General features: G+C 54.7%; 1 protein-coding gene across 4 annotated transcripts in view; it reads left to right on the top strand.

Annotated features, from left to right (window-relative positions):
* The window catches only part of CTDP1 (CTD phosphatase subunit 1), a 29,004-nt gene extending 11,022 nt beyond the window's left edge, over positions 1 to 17,982 (top strand). Inside the window, exons 9-13 of one of the 4 annotated variants that reach the window (XR_001513556.1) lie at positions 168 to 371; positions 6,253 to 6,415; positions 12,380 to 12,567; positions 14,188 to 15,699; positions 17,204 to 17,264. Coding sequence is in view for 3 of the 4 variants with exons in the window: in XM_006761898.2 (XP_006761961.1) it covers positions 168 to 371; positions 6,253 to 6,415; positions 12,380 to 12,567; positions 17,204 to 17,339 (691 nt within the window). In the remaining variant the exon portion in view is untranslated. Of the gene's footprint in view, positions 1 to 167; positions 372 to 6,252; positions 6,416 to 12,379; positions 12,568 to 14,187; positions 15,700 to 17,203 lie in introns of those variants that run through there. The other 3 variants (XM_006761898.2, XM_015562740.1, XM_015562741.1) reach the window with 3 other exon arrangements.
* Positions 17,983 to 18,820: the final 838 nt, after the last annotated feature.

Below are 18,820 nucleotides of genomic sequence, written 5' to 3'. Positions count from 1 at the left end.
TCCTGCCCAGGGCTCTACCCTAGAAGTTAAGATGAGTGGTGTCCACGTCTTCATCCGCACAGGCTCTGAGCGTCAGATGGAGGGAGACCAGTTCACAGGCCTGTGTAGGGCGTCTTGCATCCCCCGGGGAGGCCTGGCTCCGTCTCATGGCCTTTTCTCACCCGCAGGGAGGACAGTCCCGCAGCCTTTCCCGACAGGCAGGGTGCGCTGCCAGCTGCCTTGTTCCATCCGACACCCGTGCACCCCAAGGCCCAGCCCGGCCCTGACGTCCGGATCTACGACGCCAGCACGGGCAAGCTCATCCGGAAGGGCACTGCCAGCCCCGGGCCCCCCGGCTCCCTGCAGATTCACACGGGACACTCCTCCTTCAGGTATGTCTGCCACACCGTGGAGCACGCCTGCTGGCAGGGCTTCCCTTGGGTGGGCTGGTGCGTCCGGTTCTGAGTTGGACTTGGCTGCCTGCTGAGGGCTCTGACTGCTGGTGTGGAAAAGCCTGCCCCACTTCCACTTCGGACCTCTCTGCATACTTTTTTGTCTTGTGTCAGCTGACGTGCACTGGCTCGCTCACGCTGGCTCAGTGCCGCCCTCCATGAGCCATTTCGTTTGCTGACCTCACATGGGCCGTTGTTGGTCATATCCCAGCAGACGATGCGCCGGGGGTGCTGGGCCTGACCCTGACTGCCTCAGGCCCACCCGGTCTGTCCCTTCCACAGGACAGACAGCTGCCGTGAGGGAAAAGGGCAGCTTTGGGCCTGTGCTGGGCTATGCCGCCCCAGCTCAGCAGCACAGCCTCCCTGGCCACCTGCCCACTTCCACACAGCCCAGATGGGCTGGAGATGGCGCTGGTGTCAGCAGGACATGTAGGAAAGACGCCCAAGTGGACCTGCACCGGCGCTTCCCTAGGCGGGAGGGCACTTGCGGAGCGAACTGTCCCTCTGAGTCTCAGGTGCGCCCTCCATTTCCTCTGTGCTGACAGGATCCTGAGTTTGAGGACCATACACCCCACTGTGTAAACAATCTTGGGACGGTGTCTGAGATTTAAATGAGGGGTCTGAGGCTGGTGTTTTAAAGAGCTGCCAATGATGTGGCATTGTGGTAGACGTGTGGCCCTGCATCATGTCCCCTCTCCTTCTGGAAAGCTCCGCGCCCCTCCCTCTTCCCCCAGCAGCTGTCCATGCTGGGAGTGGCCATTGATGCCTCCCTCTGGCCTTCCCCTGGACATGGTGACACTTCAGAGCCCGACTGAGCCACTCAGAGTGGACATAGAGCCCCCCCTAAAGGCCAGGTGAGGGGCCCCAGGTGTGAGTGGACAGGCGCCCTGGGTTGGGCTTTGTGTGATGATTGGTTGTTTGTAACTAAAAGCATCGTCACTGTTAAATCCCACCAGTTAAGGAGTTAACATTTGACCTCTGTGCTGCTGCTTGCATTCCTGTGACCACCAGTCATGGTAATATCCAGGAAAGGTCATGCGTCCCTTTAATAAGTGGTGTCAGTGATTGGCCACGTTTGCTGGGACTTGCGGTCCCACCAGCAGGTGCAGGTGTCAGGTCACATCTGCCACGTCACCAGGCTGTTGCCTTCTCTCATCTCGACTCACTTAAGCAAGCGGCCCTTTGTAGCCTTAACTTACCCTTTTTTTTCTCCTGGGTTTTTGTGAATTTTTGCCTTTTTGTGTTCATTGAGTTAGAAAAGCTTCCTGTAGTTGCTGCTGTTGAAGGAGGACTGGTTCTTCCCGGCTGGACTGCATCCCTCACCCTCTGTGGACACATGGAGGGCTGGGTGTTCTCCTTTGTCGTCAGCACTTAGGGCTCAAACGTCTATAATGTGTAGCGTTCACTCTCAGACCTTCCTTGGAATATTTCTCACGATGGATTTTGTCTGTATTCCACTCTCTCTTTAGAAGTTCTGTGGTGACCAATATTATTTCAGGTATATATTTTTTAAAGGATAGCCTTTCCTTAGCACCCAGGTGAGCAGATGTTTGGCATCCTCTCTGTCGCCAGAGCAGCAGATAGACGGTTGCTGCTCAATTAAAGCTTCCGCTAAAGCGGTGATGGACTTCACCTCCGCGTTCGTGGAGGATGTGTTCCCGAGGCAGAAAGGCTTCTTCGGTATTTCACAGGAACTCTCGTTCAGGTTATCCTGCAAAAAACTAAGTGTGGTTCCAGCTCTGTAATTACTGTCCCCGAGAGGTTCAGAGGGGGGTGGTTTCTTGCTTCGGTTCTGATGTGCATGGACTTTCAGGTGTTCGGGATGGGCCTGTGTCTATCCGCTACCACACAGAGGGTGGTGTGTGTGTTTCTATTGCTGAATCATTCTTAAGTGGCGAGGCTGCCCTCCTTTCTGAGGCTCCCCATTCAAGAGGAGACCCAGGCGGAGTGCTGGGTGCACCTCAGCTGTGTGTTTCTGCCCCTCCCAGCCTCGGTCACGGGCGGGGAAGTGGTTGAGAAAGGGCTGTACCAGCAGAGGCTTCCTGAGCAGCAGACTGGGTGGGGCCAGGTCAAGGACAGCATTCCTTCAGGAAGTCACTGATGCGCTGATTTCTCCCCACTTTCACAAGAAGAGGGAAGGGTGACCCTCTGTGTGGACTTGGCTGCTGTTGTGGTGAGACAGCTAGAGCCCAGTGGCCATGGTGGTTGAGCCCAAGAGTGGCTGAGTGGTGGTCCCATGTGGGCATCCCCTGGACCCAGTGGGGATGCCATGGCACCTTGAGGGGGTGGTCTAGATAAGGAGAGAGAATGGAGTCCTAGCAGGTAAGTATCTGGGCCTGTCCATGCGTGGCTGCCCGGCACCTAGAGCTCATCTCTGTCTGGATAGCACCTCAGATGCAAGGTGTGCAGATGGCCACGTCCGGAAACGGAGGGCTGTGGACCTCAAGAGCCCGTGCCACCCCCCCCTCTCTGGGCACTCGCCAGCTCTTGGCTCCTACTGGTCCTAGTGCTCAGGTACCCCTGTAGTTCCTGTGTGTTGAGGGCTGTGGGAGAGGGAGCCCAAGAATGGTGATGCGCCTGTTCTGTGCCCAGAACTCTAGGCACCTGGACCTCATTTCCCTGGAGGCCCTGAGAACTGAGTGTCTGTTGGTTCTGGGCTCGGAGGCTGCTCCATCCAGGAAGGTGAAGTCAGGTCTGGGTGAGTGTAGGGTAGCACTCTCCTGGCTGCTGGCAGCGTGTGTGAGAACCTTCCCTCTCTCCCACGAGGTCTGTGTGGGAATGGGGGTGAGAGCGGTCCACGCAGCCAGCCTGCATCGCAGCCAGCACAGTACACAGTGCACAGCTCGCCTGTGCTGAGGCCAGGGCCAGTAAGAGTTGCCATGTGATGGGCGAAGCTTAGAGATGGTGAGAGGTCCTAGTCTGGGGGTGTGGAGACACCAGGACCAGGAGGAACCCCAAGTTCTCGGCATTGCAAATCCTCTGAAATTTTGAATTCCTTTTTATTTATCCATCATTACTGTGTGTGGTTCATTGTGAACATTTGATTTTTTTAAATGAAAGGTTTTCTCTCTTTTTTTAAATATGTTCATTGATTTCAGAGAGGAAAAGAAAAGGAGAGAGAGAAACATGAGTGATGAGAGAGAACCATTGATAGGCTGCCTCCTGCATGCCCCCCACTGGGGATCAAGCCGACAACCCAGGCATGTGCCCTTGACCGGAATCGAACCCGGACTCTTCAGTCCACAGGCCAACGCTCTATCCACTGAGCCAAACCAGCTAGGGCAAGGTTTTCGTTTAAGACAGTTACAGAATCCCACGCAGTTGTAGGAAATAATACAGAAAGATCCAGCTGACACCAACGGTAGCATTTTGCAAACTGCAGCCCAACCTCACAGCTAGAATGGGGACAGGGACATAGTGCATACACGGGTGCCCCTTGCCCCAGGCCTCCCGGGGGTGCATGTAGCCATAGGCATGTCCCCACCCACCCCAGCTGCCACAGATCCAGTCGCCATCCCTGGGATTCCAAGTCTCCTGTGCCGTCACTGTGCCCTCCCTGCTGGGCCCTGCTTCCTGGTGACCATCACCCATGTGGACGTTGGGGTGTGCCCCGTGTTTCTCCCAAGTAACTGCGGGCTGTAGCTGCCGGGTTGGGTGCTCAGTAGTGACATTGCTTCTCCCTTCTCAGCGTCGCCCAGCATGAGGCGTGTTCCTAATTTTACTGGCATTTCCTCGAGGTCAGTGTGTGGAGCCTGTGAGGGCCTGCCCTCCGTGCGCCCTCAGCAAGAGCGGCTCGCTCTCTTTTGCCCGTTTCTGACTGGATTGCTTGTTTCTGCCGCCAAGTTTCAGAGTTGGTTACAAGCCCTTCGTCACTTCTGTGGCTGCAGAGACTGTTGCACTCTGGCCCTGTTCCCGCCGTCTTACAGTCGTTGGCAGAACACAAGTGCCTACTTTGATGAGGTTATTTGTCAATTTTCCTTTCATGAGTTATGCTTTTGGTGTCAACTTATCAGCTCTGCCTCATCCCAGGTCCTGAGGTTTCCCCTTACCTTTCACCTTAAGAGGTTTTAGGTCTAGTGTGTGTGATCCAGAGTCCGAGGGTTGAGGCGGGTGGGGGTTGGGGGGGTGCAGGTCATGCCTGGTCACACACTGGAATTCAGGGACCAGTCAGAACCAGCGGGGCTTATTCTCAACCTTTCTTCCCTGTGCTTGTTCTCAACCTTTCGAGTTTTTGTTAAAACTCTGGAACCATTTTTCTGAAGGGAGGCTATATCTTTATTTTTAGTAAAAAGATTCGTTTGCTGCTTTTCCATATTCATGTTGGAGCTCTGGGTGTTTGGAACTGGCAGTGAGTGGGTATGAACTGAAGTGTGGCCTGGTGTCTACATCGGAGAATAAATACCAAGCACTCATTGGTGGGTGAGCCGCTGACAAAGTCGGGAATATGCAGCTGACCCTTGAACCGTGGGGGGATTGGGCGCTGACCTGCACAGTTGAAAATCCACATATAACTTTTGACTCCCCAGAGCATAATTGTCCCTGGGTACCTACAGGACATCGGTTCCAGGGCTGATACCAAAGTCCAGAGGTGCTCAAGTCCCGTCTATAGAATAGCCTAGATCAGTGCACACAGTCGGCCCCTCTGCATCCACAATTCCCAACTCAGATCAGAAACAGCAGGTGTTCACTGAAGGAAGCCTGAGCATAGGTGAACCCGAACAGGTCACACCCGTGTTGTTCAAGGGTCAGCTTAGTCTGACTTGAAAAAGCCATGATCAGCACTCTTTAGGTTGTCCTTTATGTTTCCGGGTTTAAAAGACTTCCCTTCCTTAGTTAATATTTGATTAGCCTAATACAATGGCTGCTTTTTGATTTTGTGGTTTAGACTTAATACCCCATTTTTCTTCAAAAGAATGAGGTTTTACTACAGTGTCGTCAGTGTCCCAGTGATTGGACCTGTGGTGTCCGGTTCCAGGCCCCACAGAGCAGCTGACTCCAGAAACAGTGCCCAGAGGAGAGTAACGGCAGCTTTCACAAGCCCCTGAAATTCCCACGGCCGTGACAGGTGTGAGAGTGTCCGTGAGATCTGACCGTTGAGACGAGTGTGTGTAGGGGGAAGCTTCAGAAACCAACCGTTTTAGACAGAACTAATTGTAACGTAGTGGGACATCTCTGACATGAGCATGGTGTCGGCTCTTGGGCGGAGCTTCTTGGTCTTTGCTGGTTGGTTTATTGTATTAATATTGAATAGTTTAACCCAACTTTGGATATAGAATTCACGGTACCTTTTCCTGTTCTCTGTGGACAGGTGGCATCTGTTTCTTCACCATCACATTTCCTGTTTTTAGAGCCTGGAGAGTATAGAAGTAGTTAGTTTTGTTTTTTTAAATCTTATAGCTTGCTCAACCTTATTTTGAGGATAAATAACAGCTCCTGCTGGTCTCTAGGAAGTTTTTCATCGTCACTCTTCCTCTTTGCCCTTCGTTCTAAGACCAGCGAAGCCCAGTGGATGCTCTGGGGTGGCCGTGGGTGTTGGCTTTCACAGGAGGAAACCAGCAGCCTCAAGCTAGTGAGCAGATGAGGCAGCATGTTCCATAACTAGGATGGTCTCTGTGTGCGTGCCTCCGTGTGTGTGTGTGTGTGTGTGTGTGTGTGTGTGTGTGCTTACCTGTCCCGAAACTAGGATGGTCTCTGTGTGCGTGCCTCCGTGTGTGTGTGTGTGTGTGTGTGTGTGTGTGTGCTTACCTGTCCCGAGTCAGGAATCTGATTCAGTGCTGGAAAAGTGCCTTCCCTCATGTGGGACCTAAAATGTTCATTTCAGAGCTGTTCAGCCTCATCAGCAGCAGATGTTTGGTGAAGAGCTGCCAGATAATCCCGATGGAGAACAGCCTGGTCCTTCTAGAAGAAAGCGACAGCCCAGCATGTCAGAGACCATGCCGCTGTACACTCTGTGTAAGGAGGATTTAGAGAGTATGGACAAAGAGGTGAGACCCTCGGCGTGCCAAGGCCTGTGCCCTCAGCCGGCTCCACTGGGGCCCAGCGTCCTACCTGTGGGTTGGGACTAGCACTTGGTTTCTAGGAAACGAAATGGGCAGCGGTATTGAGCGATGTATCAGTGTGTCGGCAACATTCGGCAATAAGTACACGAACTCGGGTTTGTGATTCCATCGGTTTGTGATTCCATCAGTGGGCCCTCCCAAACCCTCCGTCACCCAGGGAACCTGACAGCGTCTGGGCTTGTCATTGATAAGGGGGTGCTCCTGGCATCAAGCAGGTGAAGGCCAGGGATGCTGCCTAACAGCCATGTAAATCAGTATTGTCTGTCTCCTGGTTCATCTCTAAAAACCACAGCTCTCATGTCAGCCTGTCCTTGGTTCCACATGGCCCGGGGTCCTCCCCTGGCCCTTATGCCCCACACCCTGTCATGGGCCAGGCCCCTTGGGGGAAGGGTCATGCCCATCGGGGTCTCCGTTTGTACATTGTTAGCACAGCATCTCCCTTGGGCTGGCTTGTCTGAAGGGCTGATGTAGAGAACCACGTCACACATCTCCAGTAAACAGAGCAGCAATTGACTCCCAGCGCGCCCCTGGGTGGGACAGACGCTGAGACAGATCATTGGCCGCAGTGCTCACCGCCTGGCACCATGGTGCCATGCCGACAGATCACTCGGTTTCACTGGGGGTGCTGGTCAGAGTGCTGAGGAAGAATACAGAGTTTCAGTTTATTTTCAACAGCAGGAAAATGTAAATGGTCTATTCCGTATAAAACAGCGGTTCTCAACCTGTGGGTCGCAACCCCTTTGGCGGTCGAATGACCCTTTCACAGGGGTCGCCTAAGACCATCCTGCATATCAGATGTTTACATTACGATTCATAACAGTAGCAACCTTAGAGTTATGAAGTAGCAACGAAAATAATTTTATGGATGAGTCACAACATGAGGAACTGTATTTAAAGGGCCAGAAGGTTGAGAACCACTGGTCTAGAACCTCACCAGAACCTCCAATTATCATCCTCAGAGATAGTTTTTTTGTGACCATTAAACCCCTTTTGTACAGGCCCAATTCCTCTGAGAACATTGAGTCTATACACAAGCTGTTTCATGAAGATGTTTTCTTTAAAAGAATTTCCTCACCCTAGCCGGTTTGGCTCAGTGGATAGAGCATCAGCCTGTGGACCAAAGGGTACCAGGTTCGATTCCAGTCAGGGGCACGTATTTTGGTTGCAGGCTCCTCCTTGGCCGGGCCCTGGTCAGGGTTGCAGGAGGCAACCAATCAATGTGTTTCTCTCACATCGATATTTCCCTCTGTCTTTCCCTCTCTCTTCCACTCTCTCTGAAAATCAGTGGGGAAAAATCCTTCGGTGAGGATTAAAATAAAAATTTCCTCAACTCTACTTCTCTAAGCCCAGGTCTAGATGTCCCTTCCACAGGCATGTTGTCCACTTAGAAGGAGGACACCTGGGACCCTCGCTGCTCTCCTCCTGGGCACCTGTCCATCCCCCTGGTCAATCCTGGGTGACCCCACTGCTGTGACCTGCAGACACACTGCCCAGTTTGTCAGGCAGTGACAACATTTTTAACTCCTGTTTGTTTCATATCAAAGGGATTGAAATTTTAATGTCAATTAAAAGTGTTACATAGGACTCTCTCTGAAACCTAATCTTTCTTACAGAAATAAAAATTAGCCTTAAAACTTTAAACATTGCTATTGGGAACAGGAGGAATTGAAGGCGAGAGACATTCTGGACTCTCCCAGAGAGCACGGGAGTGAGGATAGAGGGTGTGTCAGGAGACTGGGGGTTCTCTTTCATCTCCACCAAGAAACCACGCCAGTGCTGTGGGCGGCAGGTGACCTGGGAAGTGGGGGTGTGGTCCGCGCTTCCTGACTGAGTGGGAGCTGACGCTCCTCTCCTGGGGCTCCTTGGTCCTGGGGAGCCTGGGGTGTGATCTCATCCTCCCCCGCGGCATGGCGAGAGGGCTGGGAAAAGTGGGGGCGTGCGCGTGCTGGGAGTGGCAGGCGGTGCTGTTCTAGGCTGCTGTCCCCAGGCTGCATCCACAGGGAAGGCCCCAGGGAGCCGCCCCAAGCAGCTGAGCAGAAGGAAGTCTGCTCTTCCTTAAAATTTCGTCAAACATGATGGCCGTGCCCCAGCTGGCACCCACTGAAGGGACAGGTGGCTCTTGTGCAGGGGCAGCGAGGGCAGAGCTGCTTTTGGCTCTCTGGTCACCCTGGATCGATGGCAGCCAGTGGCCCCATCAGAGGGGCCCATCCTTCAGAGTCTGTTCCCTAGGAGGGGACATGCGTGAGACTCCAGGGTGTCAGAAGACCCTCTCACCATCCAGTGGGTGTGTCTGCTATTTGTCACCGTGAGTCAGCCTCCTGGGGGTTTGCACTCCTTTCCTGAACACCCAGCACCCGGGGCGTTTCAGAGAACCCCTCCCTCCTCCCCCCCAAGTGTAGATGTCGCGTCTTATAGGCAAGTGCTGGCCATAAAGGTGCAGCCTGAGGTCTGCCAGCCACCTCCTGCATCACACACTGGGAGCCTCAGATGGGAGAGGTGTCACAACAGTTCTGTGAGACGCATAAACACGAACTACCCACTCTGCACGCAGACGGCGAGGCGCGTGCTGACCCAGAGGCAGTGACACTGCTCCCCAGCACTGGTCACTAGGGGAGAACAGGTTGGAACAGGTGGAAGCCGCGATCAGAGCCATTGCGTCCCCCCCTATTGCCAGGGTCCTTTTTCAGATAATATTCTGTTAGAGGTGATTCGGGAAACGTGCTGCTTCAGCTTCACCACTGCGGGCGCATTCCATCCTGATTTAGCTGCCAGTGACCTGTTAGTTGAATAACACAATGTCTTTTGCATGAATTCCTTATGTTGACTCTGCAAAACATTCATGGCAAATACAGTTAAGTTCTAGGCATCTACCCAGGTCACCTGGCATGGTTTTGTATAGTTACCTGGTGGCACTCTATTCGTTTCAGTAAATGGATGGTCCTGGGAAGTGTGACTGTGAACATGAGCTTGCTCACCTGTGCCATGTCCTGAGGTCCCTGTGCTCACCTGTGCATTGCTCTGAGGTCCCCGTGCTCACCTGTGCATTGCTCTGAGGTCCCTGTGCTCACCTGCGCTCATACCTGTGCATTGTCCTGAAGTGCCCACCTCTGCCATGACTCAGCTTGTTGTACTGTTAGTCCACCAGAGGGGGCTCTTAGGCTGGGATCTTGTAGAGATTGCAGTGTACTCTCCTGCTGTGAACTCAACAGCACATCTGGTGTCTCCAGAGCCCGGGTGCGGAGCTCAGGTGCCTCTTCCAGCCCCAGCAGCCCGGTCCCATTATTTCTGTGCCCACTTCCTTCTGACGCCAGAGCTGTTTTAGACACTTGTCCTCATAGTGCACCTGGCAGCACACCAGCATTTTAGAGCCGCGTCCTTGCAAACCCAGGTCTGAGACAGAATCCCTACTTGCTTTTGTTTAAAAATTATAAAGTATATGCGTGTGTAGTGTGGTTTTCTATTAGTCATTTTGGTGCCAAGTGGTTATACTGTGTGTATAACCAGGAATTGTGTATAGTGCTTCACTCAGAAAAAGAGCTTTTTGCCAAACAAGGGCCAGTAGTGTCGGTGTTTGTGGGGCTCGGCAGCAGGAGGTGCCTGGCCCCAAGCTGTGCAGAGGCAGCCCTTCCAGCTCAGCAGAGGGCGTTCTGCTGTCCTGAGACCAGGGCCTGTATTTTATAGGATGGGCACTTGCTGAACTTGTTTCTTTCTGTGAGCACCGTGACTCGTGCCTCTGGTCCTGTCTGCATGTGTTAATACGTGTCCTTAGAGAAAGTGCTACATAGATTTGCTATCTGGTGAGTTAAAGGGCAATTTGGGATGAGCCAATTGAAGTGTCTTGAGGTGGCCACACGGCATGGGCGAGAGTCTGTCTGTGTGCAGCTTCACCAGTGTTGTTGGCTCTGGGCCTTCTCGAGGTCGTGGGGACCCCGGGGGGTGATTTCAGCCTGACAGCGTCACAGCACACAGCCCTGCTGGGTGCGGGCTGGCGTACCTGGGAACTCCTCGAAGACTGCTTCCCTGCGCTGCCACAATGCTGGGCTGTCTTAACTCTGAATAAAATAGCACGTCTTCCACTGGCCTTAGATTGCGGAGATGAGCAGGTTTCCCCAGCAGCTTTGGGGACGGACGGTGGGATGCCACACACTCATGGCTCATTCCAGTTGGGCCATAGTTTGTGATTGTTCATAATGCATTCATGATCCTTTGCCCAAATGATGGCTCTTCTCAGGATACAGAATTCTCATAGGAGGTTTGCTTATCAAAACAGGGTAAATATACCCATTAAATATACCAGGAGGGTAAGTGTCAGTGACATCTCCGGTGAGTCCGCAAGCGGCACCGTGGGTGATGCTTAAGAACCTGCGAGCAAAGCCTCCACTGTGTGTAGCAATGTCGGTGGGTCTGGGGGTTCTGCTGTTGTTTCTGGGTCTGCAGTCCGTCTGTGGAAGCGGGAGGTGAGAGCCGGAAGGTGTTGACATTGATGCGAGCTGGTTCCTGGTCGAGGCTGCTCTGTGTTGGGAACTCTGTTTAATCAGATTTTTTAGCTTCCTGACCCCTCTGGGGTGCTTTACTTGGTGTCCCTGCAAGCCCTGTAGCCCATTGTCCGTCATTCAGAGAAGCTCCTGGGCCCCTCAGAATGCCTCCTGACCTCCTCAGATCAGGTGTGGGGTGGGAGGGAGGGAGTGCACACAACCCTGTGTGAGGAGGGGGCACCAGGGATCTTCCCTGGTTCAGGGCTCCGTTGGAATCGCAGCGAGGCAGGCTCAGTGCAGAGGGCACACACTTTTCTGTTGAGGGTTAACTTAGGACAGAGAAAACGGGTCCCAGTGCAGACTTGTTGAGCCCATGGCAGTGTCCCAGTCCTCACCAGAGAGCAGAGCGCTGGCTAGAATCTGTGCTTGTTACTCCTGTCTTCCAGTTAAAGGACTGGGAGATGCTCAAAGGTCATTCCCATGGTCAAGCAGGTCAGTCCTATGCCAGTGGCTTTTTGTTACTCAGCAGGGATGGGGAGCGTCTGGGCCTGCCAAGGCATCAGGGGTGAGTTAGTTAAATGTCTGACCAAATATAGCAGCTAATTTTTAAGCTGATAATTTTGTATGGCCCATACATGATGCTATAAACATCCTGATGGCCCTTGGCAGGAAAGGGTTCCCCACCCCTGCATGACTGGAAGCAGCCAGGTCCATGTGGGTGGGAGCAGAGCTGAGTTGGGAGGTGAGCCAACAGCCCCCTTGGTTACTGGCACCAATGGTGCCAACAGTGCAGTTCGGGGGTGCCTGGCTCTGCCCTCACCAGCTCTGTGCGCTGAGCCCCCCGCCCTGGCCTTTGGCGTGATGACTTGCGGGGTCCTGGCAGGGCTGGTGGAGCGGTGTGGACGCTGCAGACATCGGCCTCTGCCTTTCTCCCCGCTGCCTGTGCTGGTGTCAGCGAGTCACTCAGGGGCCAGCCCTGCCAGCCGGAGACTGTTTGCTCTCATCACCCTCACGCAGCAAGTCCATAAACGGTTCAGCCTGAGGTCTCTTGGAAAAAAACAGGCACAGATTCCACTGACTCTGCAGTCTGGACACCCCGTCATTCACCATAAAGTCCATTAGTGCGCTAAACGTGAGATCCCTGTCAGAGTCATGCACCCAAAAGTGACCCTCAGGCTGCACCCCCCACACACACCCCTCAGCACGCCCCCCCCCCCATGAGCCTCGCCACGTTCCTCAGCGCTGGTACTGGACCAAGCTCACCACAGGGCCCAGCGAGGGAGCGTAAAGTAACGTGGAACACGTGGCCCCAGGGTGTGCTGAAAGTGTGTCTGCTTGGTAACGCATTCCCCCGAGGGACCCACGCGGTTCTTTAGCGAGCTGATCTGTAAGCTGACTCCTGGCCCTTTGGCAGGTGGACGACATCCTAGGAGAAGGCAGTGATGACAGCGACAGCGAGAAGAAGAAGCCGGAGGAGCAGGAGGAGGAGCAGGATGGAGCATCTCAGCCCAGGGAGCCCAAGGCCCCAGCAGCCCAGAGGGGGCACACACTCCAGTCGAAGTCACCCAGCGAGAGGAGTGCAGCGGAGGCCCGGGGGCCCAGGTGAGGGTGGGTGAGAGTGAGGGTTGGATGAGGAGGAGGGTGGCCCTAGGGAGGGCTCGGCAGGAACAGGACCCGGGCCCCCACGCTGTCCCCAGGAGTGGCGGCACCTTCTGCTCAGACATGATGCTCACTCCACAACCACAGGCAGGTCTCCACGGGGCTCACAGACCAGATGGCGGGACCATTGTCGGGGGCCGGGGACCCGAAGGTGCTGCGTGGTCCTGAGAGGCCAGGGGCACTTTCCTCTTTCTGAAACAACGCACACACAGCTTCTTTACACGTGAACGTTTCTGAGGATCACATCGTGAAGATGTGGTTTTTATCCATACTCTGGTTTCGGTTGTTGCTCAGGCAGCTATTTGTCCTTCAGGAGGGGCCGTGTCTCTCCCACATGCTGCTGCGTTTACAGTGTGATCCAGGCAGCCCGCCCCTCCGTCTCGGTCTCACCTAGAGGGTGCCTCGCCCCGTGTGTCAACCGCAGCAGCCTCCCCCGAGCCCAGCAGGAGCACCTTGCTATGCAGGTAGCGGGCCTGGGCCCATGGCATGGATGACACGTGGTGACACTTCCTGTTTTTCATGGCGCCCCCACCGTCCCACCAGCTCACCCAGAACGGAATTTGATTCTGCGGGCCTTTTATCGGCTGAGTCCCTTCACGCCCTTCAGGTCTGACCCCTAAGCTGTGTGTGCCCAGGTGAGTGACAGCCACAGCCAGGCAGGAATTCCAGCCACAGGTGGGGGCAGATTGTCCCTGTTCCAGCTTCAGCAGTTTCTCGAGCACACGCACACCTCCCTGGAGGTGGCCACTCTGAGGCCGAGCTGCCCAGCTGACGTGATAAATCTGTGCTGGGTGACGACGAGCCACACACAGTCACTCTGCTCGCTGCGTCTCCATTTCTGCGAGCAGCCCCTGCGTTTCTGGGGAAGGGGCATGAGGACGGGGCCTTGCCGAGTGGTGTCCCAATGTGAGGTGTCATCGATCTGTGGCATGTGCTCCGGTTAGGTGTTTTTAACCTGGCGCTGTCTTCTCTCTCAGAGGAACAAAGTGTTTTCTCAAAGACATGGAGAGGACTGGCGCGGCCTGCAGGCCCGGTCCTTTGGGGCGGAAATGGACATGGGCGCTCCAACTGGGCCGAGTGCCGCTGAGCTGAGCACACTGTTTCATTTGAAATTCAGGAAAAAGTGCTATTGGGGGTTTTGTTTGCCTGTGGATTGTTTCGGTTCATGACGACTTCCCCGTGCGATGGCAGGGCCCGTGCTGATACCACACGTGCGGTTGGCAGGACATCGTGCCAATCCCGCGGGCCAAGCTGTTCTGAGGAATCTGAATGCCACTGAGCTTGACAGTGTGTTTTCTCGGAAGTAGAAAGGGGTGTGTTTTTGCTTCTCTGCCAAGAACTGACTCGTTCCTCCTTCAGATCGACAGCCACCACATGCCTGTTCTGTGCGCGCGGCAGCCGGGCTTCGGCTCCCGGAGGTCAGTCCCTGAGATAAGCCGGTGCACTTGGAAAGCATTTGCCCAAACCAGAGCTTTTTCAGTGGGCGCTGCACTGGCCTTTGCCTGGAGGCGTGGCTTCAGGGTGACCTGAAGGTCACGTAAGACTTCTTCCGATTCTTTGTAGAGTCGGCGGCTGAGTGAAGACGTCGGGTCAGAAGGGTAGGAAGGAGCAGTTTCCATCGTTACCTGTGGACAGTGGTCACAGCCGTTTCCCTCACCAAAGACTGTTCTCCGAGTGCCAGGAAATGTCAGTCTTGGCGCCGTGGCCGTCCCATCCGGTCGGTGGCGCACAAGGAAAACTGCCCCATCTTCAGGGGCTGAATTCTGGCGCGCGTCCAGCCCACCCACCTCCGTTGAGCACCGACCCCATGTTTCCATGTGGACACAGGTGTGGAAGGTGTTCCAGGTGGTGGATTGGCCTGGAAGGTTCACTTTAATACACTGGGGGTTTGTCATCTCTAAATGGAGGAAACACAGCACTTCCTCAGTGAAGTTCTCACTCTCTCCCCCACTGGAGCCGTGGTTACATACCGTCGTGCCTGCTCCTGCCCTGCCCTGCCGTCTTCGGTGCACCCCTGGGCATTCATCACATCTGTGGACACAGTTGCACTGTGTCCAGTCTCTTCTGCCACAAGCAGTGCTGTGGGGCCTGCCCCATGCACTTGAGCGCATCACTCGGTGGATTTCTGAAAGCAGAATTGCCGGTCGAAAGGTGTTTGCGCTTTTAACCTGTAAGCTGCTGACAGTTGTCCTCTGTGGAAGTTGGTGCCAGTCAAACTCCCCTCAAAACAAGTGACTGTGCTCATTGTCCACACCTGCTCAGCACGACAGATAAAAAGGGGTGTCGTTTTTCTGCCTTTGTCTTTCTAAGGGCTGTGCCCATGCCCGAGACTGAGCCCAGAGAGCCCACACTTTGGGGACAGCAACTTCACCAAAACAGTCCAGCCAGTCACTGAACAGCAACAGTAACCAGCCTGTGGGGAGCGGAGACCAAGACTCAGGGCTGCTACAACATGGGAACTAAAATGTCCACTTTCTAGCAAAAAACATTACGTAGAGACAGCAGAGTCTGACCTACACAGGAAGACAACCACAGGCAGGCAGGTGTCGGAGGTCACAGACCACAGCTTCAGACAGAATGAATTACTGACAAGGCCTCATCTCGCAGACGCTGTCAGACAGGAGCACTGCAAATGAAAAGTGTAACACCGAAATGGAAATCCACCAGAGGGCCCCAGCGTTGATTTGAACCTGCAGAAGGATTAGCAGACTTGGAGATGGATCGATGGAGATCATGTGATCAAAAGGCACAGACTCAGGTGTGGGCACATGGAATCGACCAGGATCCAAAATCCACAGAAGCAAACACGCTGCCCAGTGCCACCTTGGGAGCAGAGCCTGCCCATCAGATTCAGGTGGTCCTTCCTCTGCCCCAGACGTGGCCTCCCAGAGACGGGAGACAGACCACATGGCCATGCGTCACACTATAGAGTCACCTCATGGGTCCCATGTCCCCACCACAGGTGGGTGGGCCAGGACCTCGAACGAGATCTGTGATGGAGACAGATGCCTGGATCCTCATCCACCCAGGACATGTTCTTTACTCTGCAGGTGCAAAAGCCTTCTGACCTTGCCAGTAGTGTTTCTTCTGTTTCGTAAATAAATTACAAGGTTTTCCTAACATCAGCAGTTGTGGTTTCAGACTGTGGAGCTGCTGCTGTGTGTGTGTTTGCTTACACTGCACATGTATGCTGCATATAGTTATGTGTTGCGTGTGATTGAAACATGTTACATTGTTGTTACATGCATGCTGTTCTTGCACATATGCTGTGTTTGCCTAGCTCTGTACCGTACCTGTCACAGGTAATCACCATCTGAGCAGTCTCTTCAGGAGACCTTGCGGTCCTGTGTCGGGGTAAAGTCAGGACAAGGTGGGTTCCTCGGGTACCGTTTTCAAGCTATGGCTGAATGGCTGTCTCGGTGCAGTGGGACCTCTGGGCATGCAAGGCCTCAGAGGGAGAGCCATGCGCTCTTCACGTCTCACCGCATCCTCTTCAAGTCTGCAGGTTCGTCAGGGAGCTGAGTGGTCCGCAGGGCCATAACAAGGGTGATAGCGCCCTTGCCGGTGTTTCTAATTGGTTGGCGAGTATGGGAGGCAACCAGTCTCTCCCTCCCACCCTCCTTCCCTTCTCTCTAAAGATCAATGGAAAAAATACCCTCGGGTGAAGATTAGCAAAAAATGAAAATTTAAAAAATGAAATGTGATGACGTTGGCTGGCTATGGAATGTGCCGGTGTGTTTGCAGTTTATTGTTTATCCAAGTAGTTTTGACAGCTACCTGAGGAAACAGTGGGCTGCTAGGGCGCCACCTGGGATGGCCTGTCTATGAGTCTGTAAGACTCGCCCATCTTCCCTGGGGCCTGATGGCCTGCCGTGTGTGTGGCTCTTTGTATAATCAGAGCCAACACCGTCCGGAGCCCTGTGGAGAGCAGTTTGTCCCGGCTCTTAGGTGGAAGGTAGTCCAGGGCCCCATGGCCGTGCATAGCTCCTGCCATGTGTTAGGAAGAGAGGTGGCAGCTCCAAGGTGGGCTGGACAAGCACATCACTTGTCCTGGCCCAGCACCTGGCCTGCCTGCCTACCATCCACCCGTCTGCAACTGGACCACTCCGTGTGCGCCGACCGAGGCCTGAAGCCACCCAGAGTGATGGAGGCCCCGCCCACGCCTGAGCTCCTTCCGGGGCCGGTGCTGGCCTGTCCTGAGTCCTGTTCCAGCCGGTTTGCTCCACAGCAGCCAAGGCCTTGGAGCTGACAGGGAGCGCGGGCCTCTCACTCCTCTGCCGCTTTTCTTGACGTCTTTATGTTCTCAGGCGTTGAGCATGTTCACTGTTCGCTGGCAGTGGGTCTTTGTTGTAGTTGTTTCTTCTGTTGTCCAGCCACATCGCGGTCCTTTGAAATGCGCATGAAGGAAGTAGAGAGGGCCTGTGTTGTGGTCCTGGGTCGGTGCCCCTGCCTGTGTCCTCCACCTCAGAACTGTGGTTTGCTCCCATTCTGAGACTGGAAGCCCCTTGGCATTTGCAAGCCCCTGGCAGACGGGCGGGTGCGGTGTGGGAGCCTCTCACAGCAAGTGCTTCTCTTTCAGGGGCCACAAGAGGAAGCTGAACGACGACGACGCGGCCAGCGAGTCCAGCAGGGAGTCCAGCTGCGAGGACGAGGGGAGCAGCTCAGAGGCGGACGAGATGGCCGCGGCGCTGGAGGCGGAGCTCGACCTCATGTGACCTGCACGCTCCCCAGGGTGGACGCACACGTCACCTCCCTCCTGTGGCACTTCGACGTCCTGTGCTGGCCCTCACGTGGGGTTTCCTTCTCTCCAGGAAGACGTGTCTATTCGCAAAGCTCCACATACAGAAACATTATTTTGCAGAAATGGGTGTTTTGAGAAGTTTTACTACCAGAAAGTCTACTTTTTTTGTGACCGTGACAGGAAGCATGGGCCATGCCAAAGATCTTGTGGAGCTTGGCCGCACAGGACTGTGGTTCCTGCCGTGTATAGGGGCCTGCAGGGCGTCTTCCTTTAAATTCCACGGCATACCATTCAGGGCGAAGGCGGGCTCTGACGAGACAGACGTGGCAAGAACCCGGCGTCCTGTGCTTTTCACACTGAAGTTACCAGCTGTGCAGGGGTTTCTGAGGCTGTGTTCCCGTGTGGACAGGCCTGGGCTGCCTCTGCGACCCTCAGGGCTCATTTCTGAGCGACACCGGGTCCCTGAAACTTGTGTCCCTATGTTTCCGGGACCAGGTTCCAGCACAGTCCGGCGTCCACTCCTGCTCCTCAGATCTGATGTAAAGTTTTGTATATTTCATATCTGACCCACCAAACAGATGTCTCCTCCATTTAATAAAAGCCCTTTTTGTAAGCTCTCTGTCTGGTGTGTTGTGGCTGCAAGTGGGCTATCCTCCGTACCTCAGGGGGCGCCCCGCCACCCCAAGCCTGTCCCTGTCCCTGTCCCTGTCCCAGCTTGTAGAGCAGGGGACTCGGTGTGCCGGGAGGTCCCAGCCCTGGGAGTTTGTTGTCGGGCAGCCATGGCTGAGGGTCTCCGTTATGGGGACATTTTGTGCAGCAAAGCACGAAGAATGTAGAAGATCACTGGTTTCTGATTATTTGGTTTGTGAAACTAGATGTGAGAACCTATGGAAGCAGAGGGCAGCACTGCAGCCCTCGCTGGCAAGTTGTGGAATGGGGTTTGTTGTGCACATGTGGCAGCCAGACATCGGGGTCATAGGGTGGCCTGTCCTCAAATCCCATTGTCCCCAGACCTCTGGGCTGACCTGGTCAGCACGACCGGCGGGTTCTGGGGTGAACCTTCTCGCCTTCTTTGAGGCAGCCCCTTGATGTCCTCTGAGATCCCTGCCAGACGCTGGCTACAGTGGAGGATACCAGAGACCAGGAGTGTGTGGCCTGTGATGCGCCTGCCTCGTGAGGCGGCAGGGCGGTTGCACGAGGGACCGTGACCAGGCTGCTCTCCCACGAGCCTGTGAGGCTCCTTCCCCAGGCTGCTCAGGCTGTTGGATTTGTGAGCATCGTGCCCCGGACACCAAGCAGAACTCTCCCCTCCACAGGTGTGACTGGGACTTCCAGACCGTCGTCATCCAGAGAAGCCCTCCACTTTGCACGAAGGTCTTTTCCTTTCTTCCACACTTGGGGGAGGACGTGGCAGGCCTGGTGGCTCCAGTGCCATTATTTGAGGCCAAGTGTGGG

The sequence above is a fragment of the Myotis davidii genome, unplaced genomic scaffold (genome assembly GCF_000327345.1).
Source record: "Myotis davidii unplaced genomic scaffold, ASM32734v1 scaffold96, whole genome shotgun sequence".
NCBI lineage: Eukaryota > Metazoa > Chordata > Mammalia > Chiroptera > Vespertilionidae > Myotis > Myotis davidii.
Note: the sequence above shows the minus strand (reverse complement) of the source record. Positions and strands in the feature narration are given on the sequence as shown.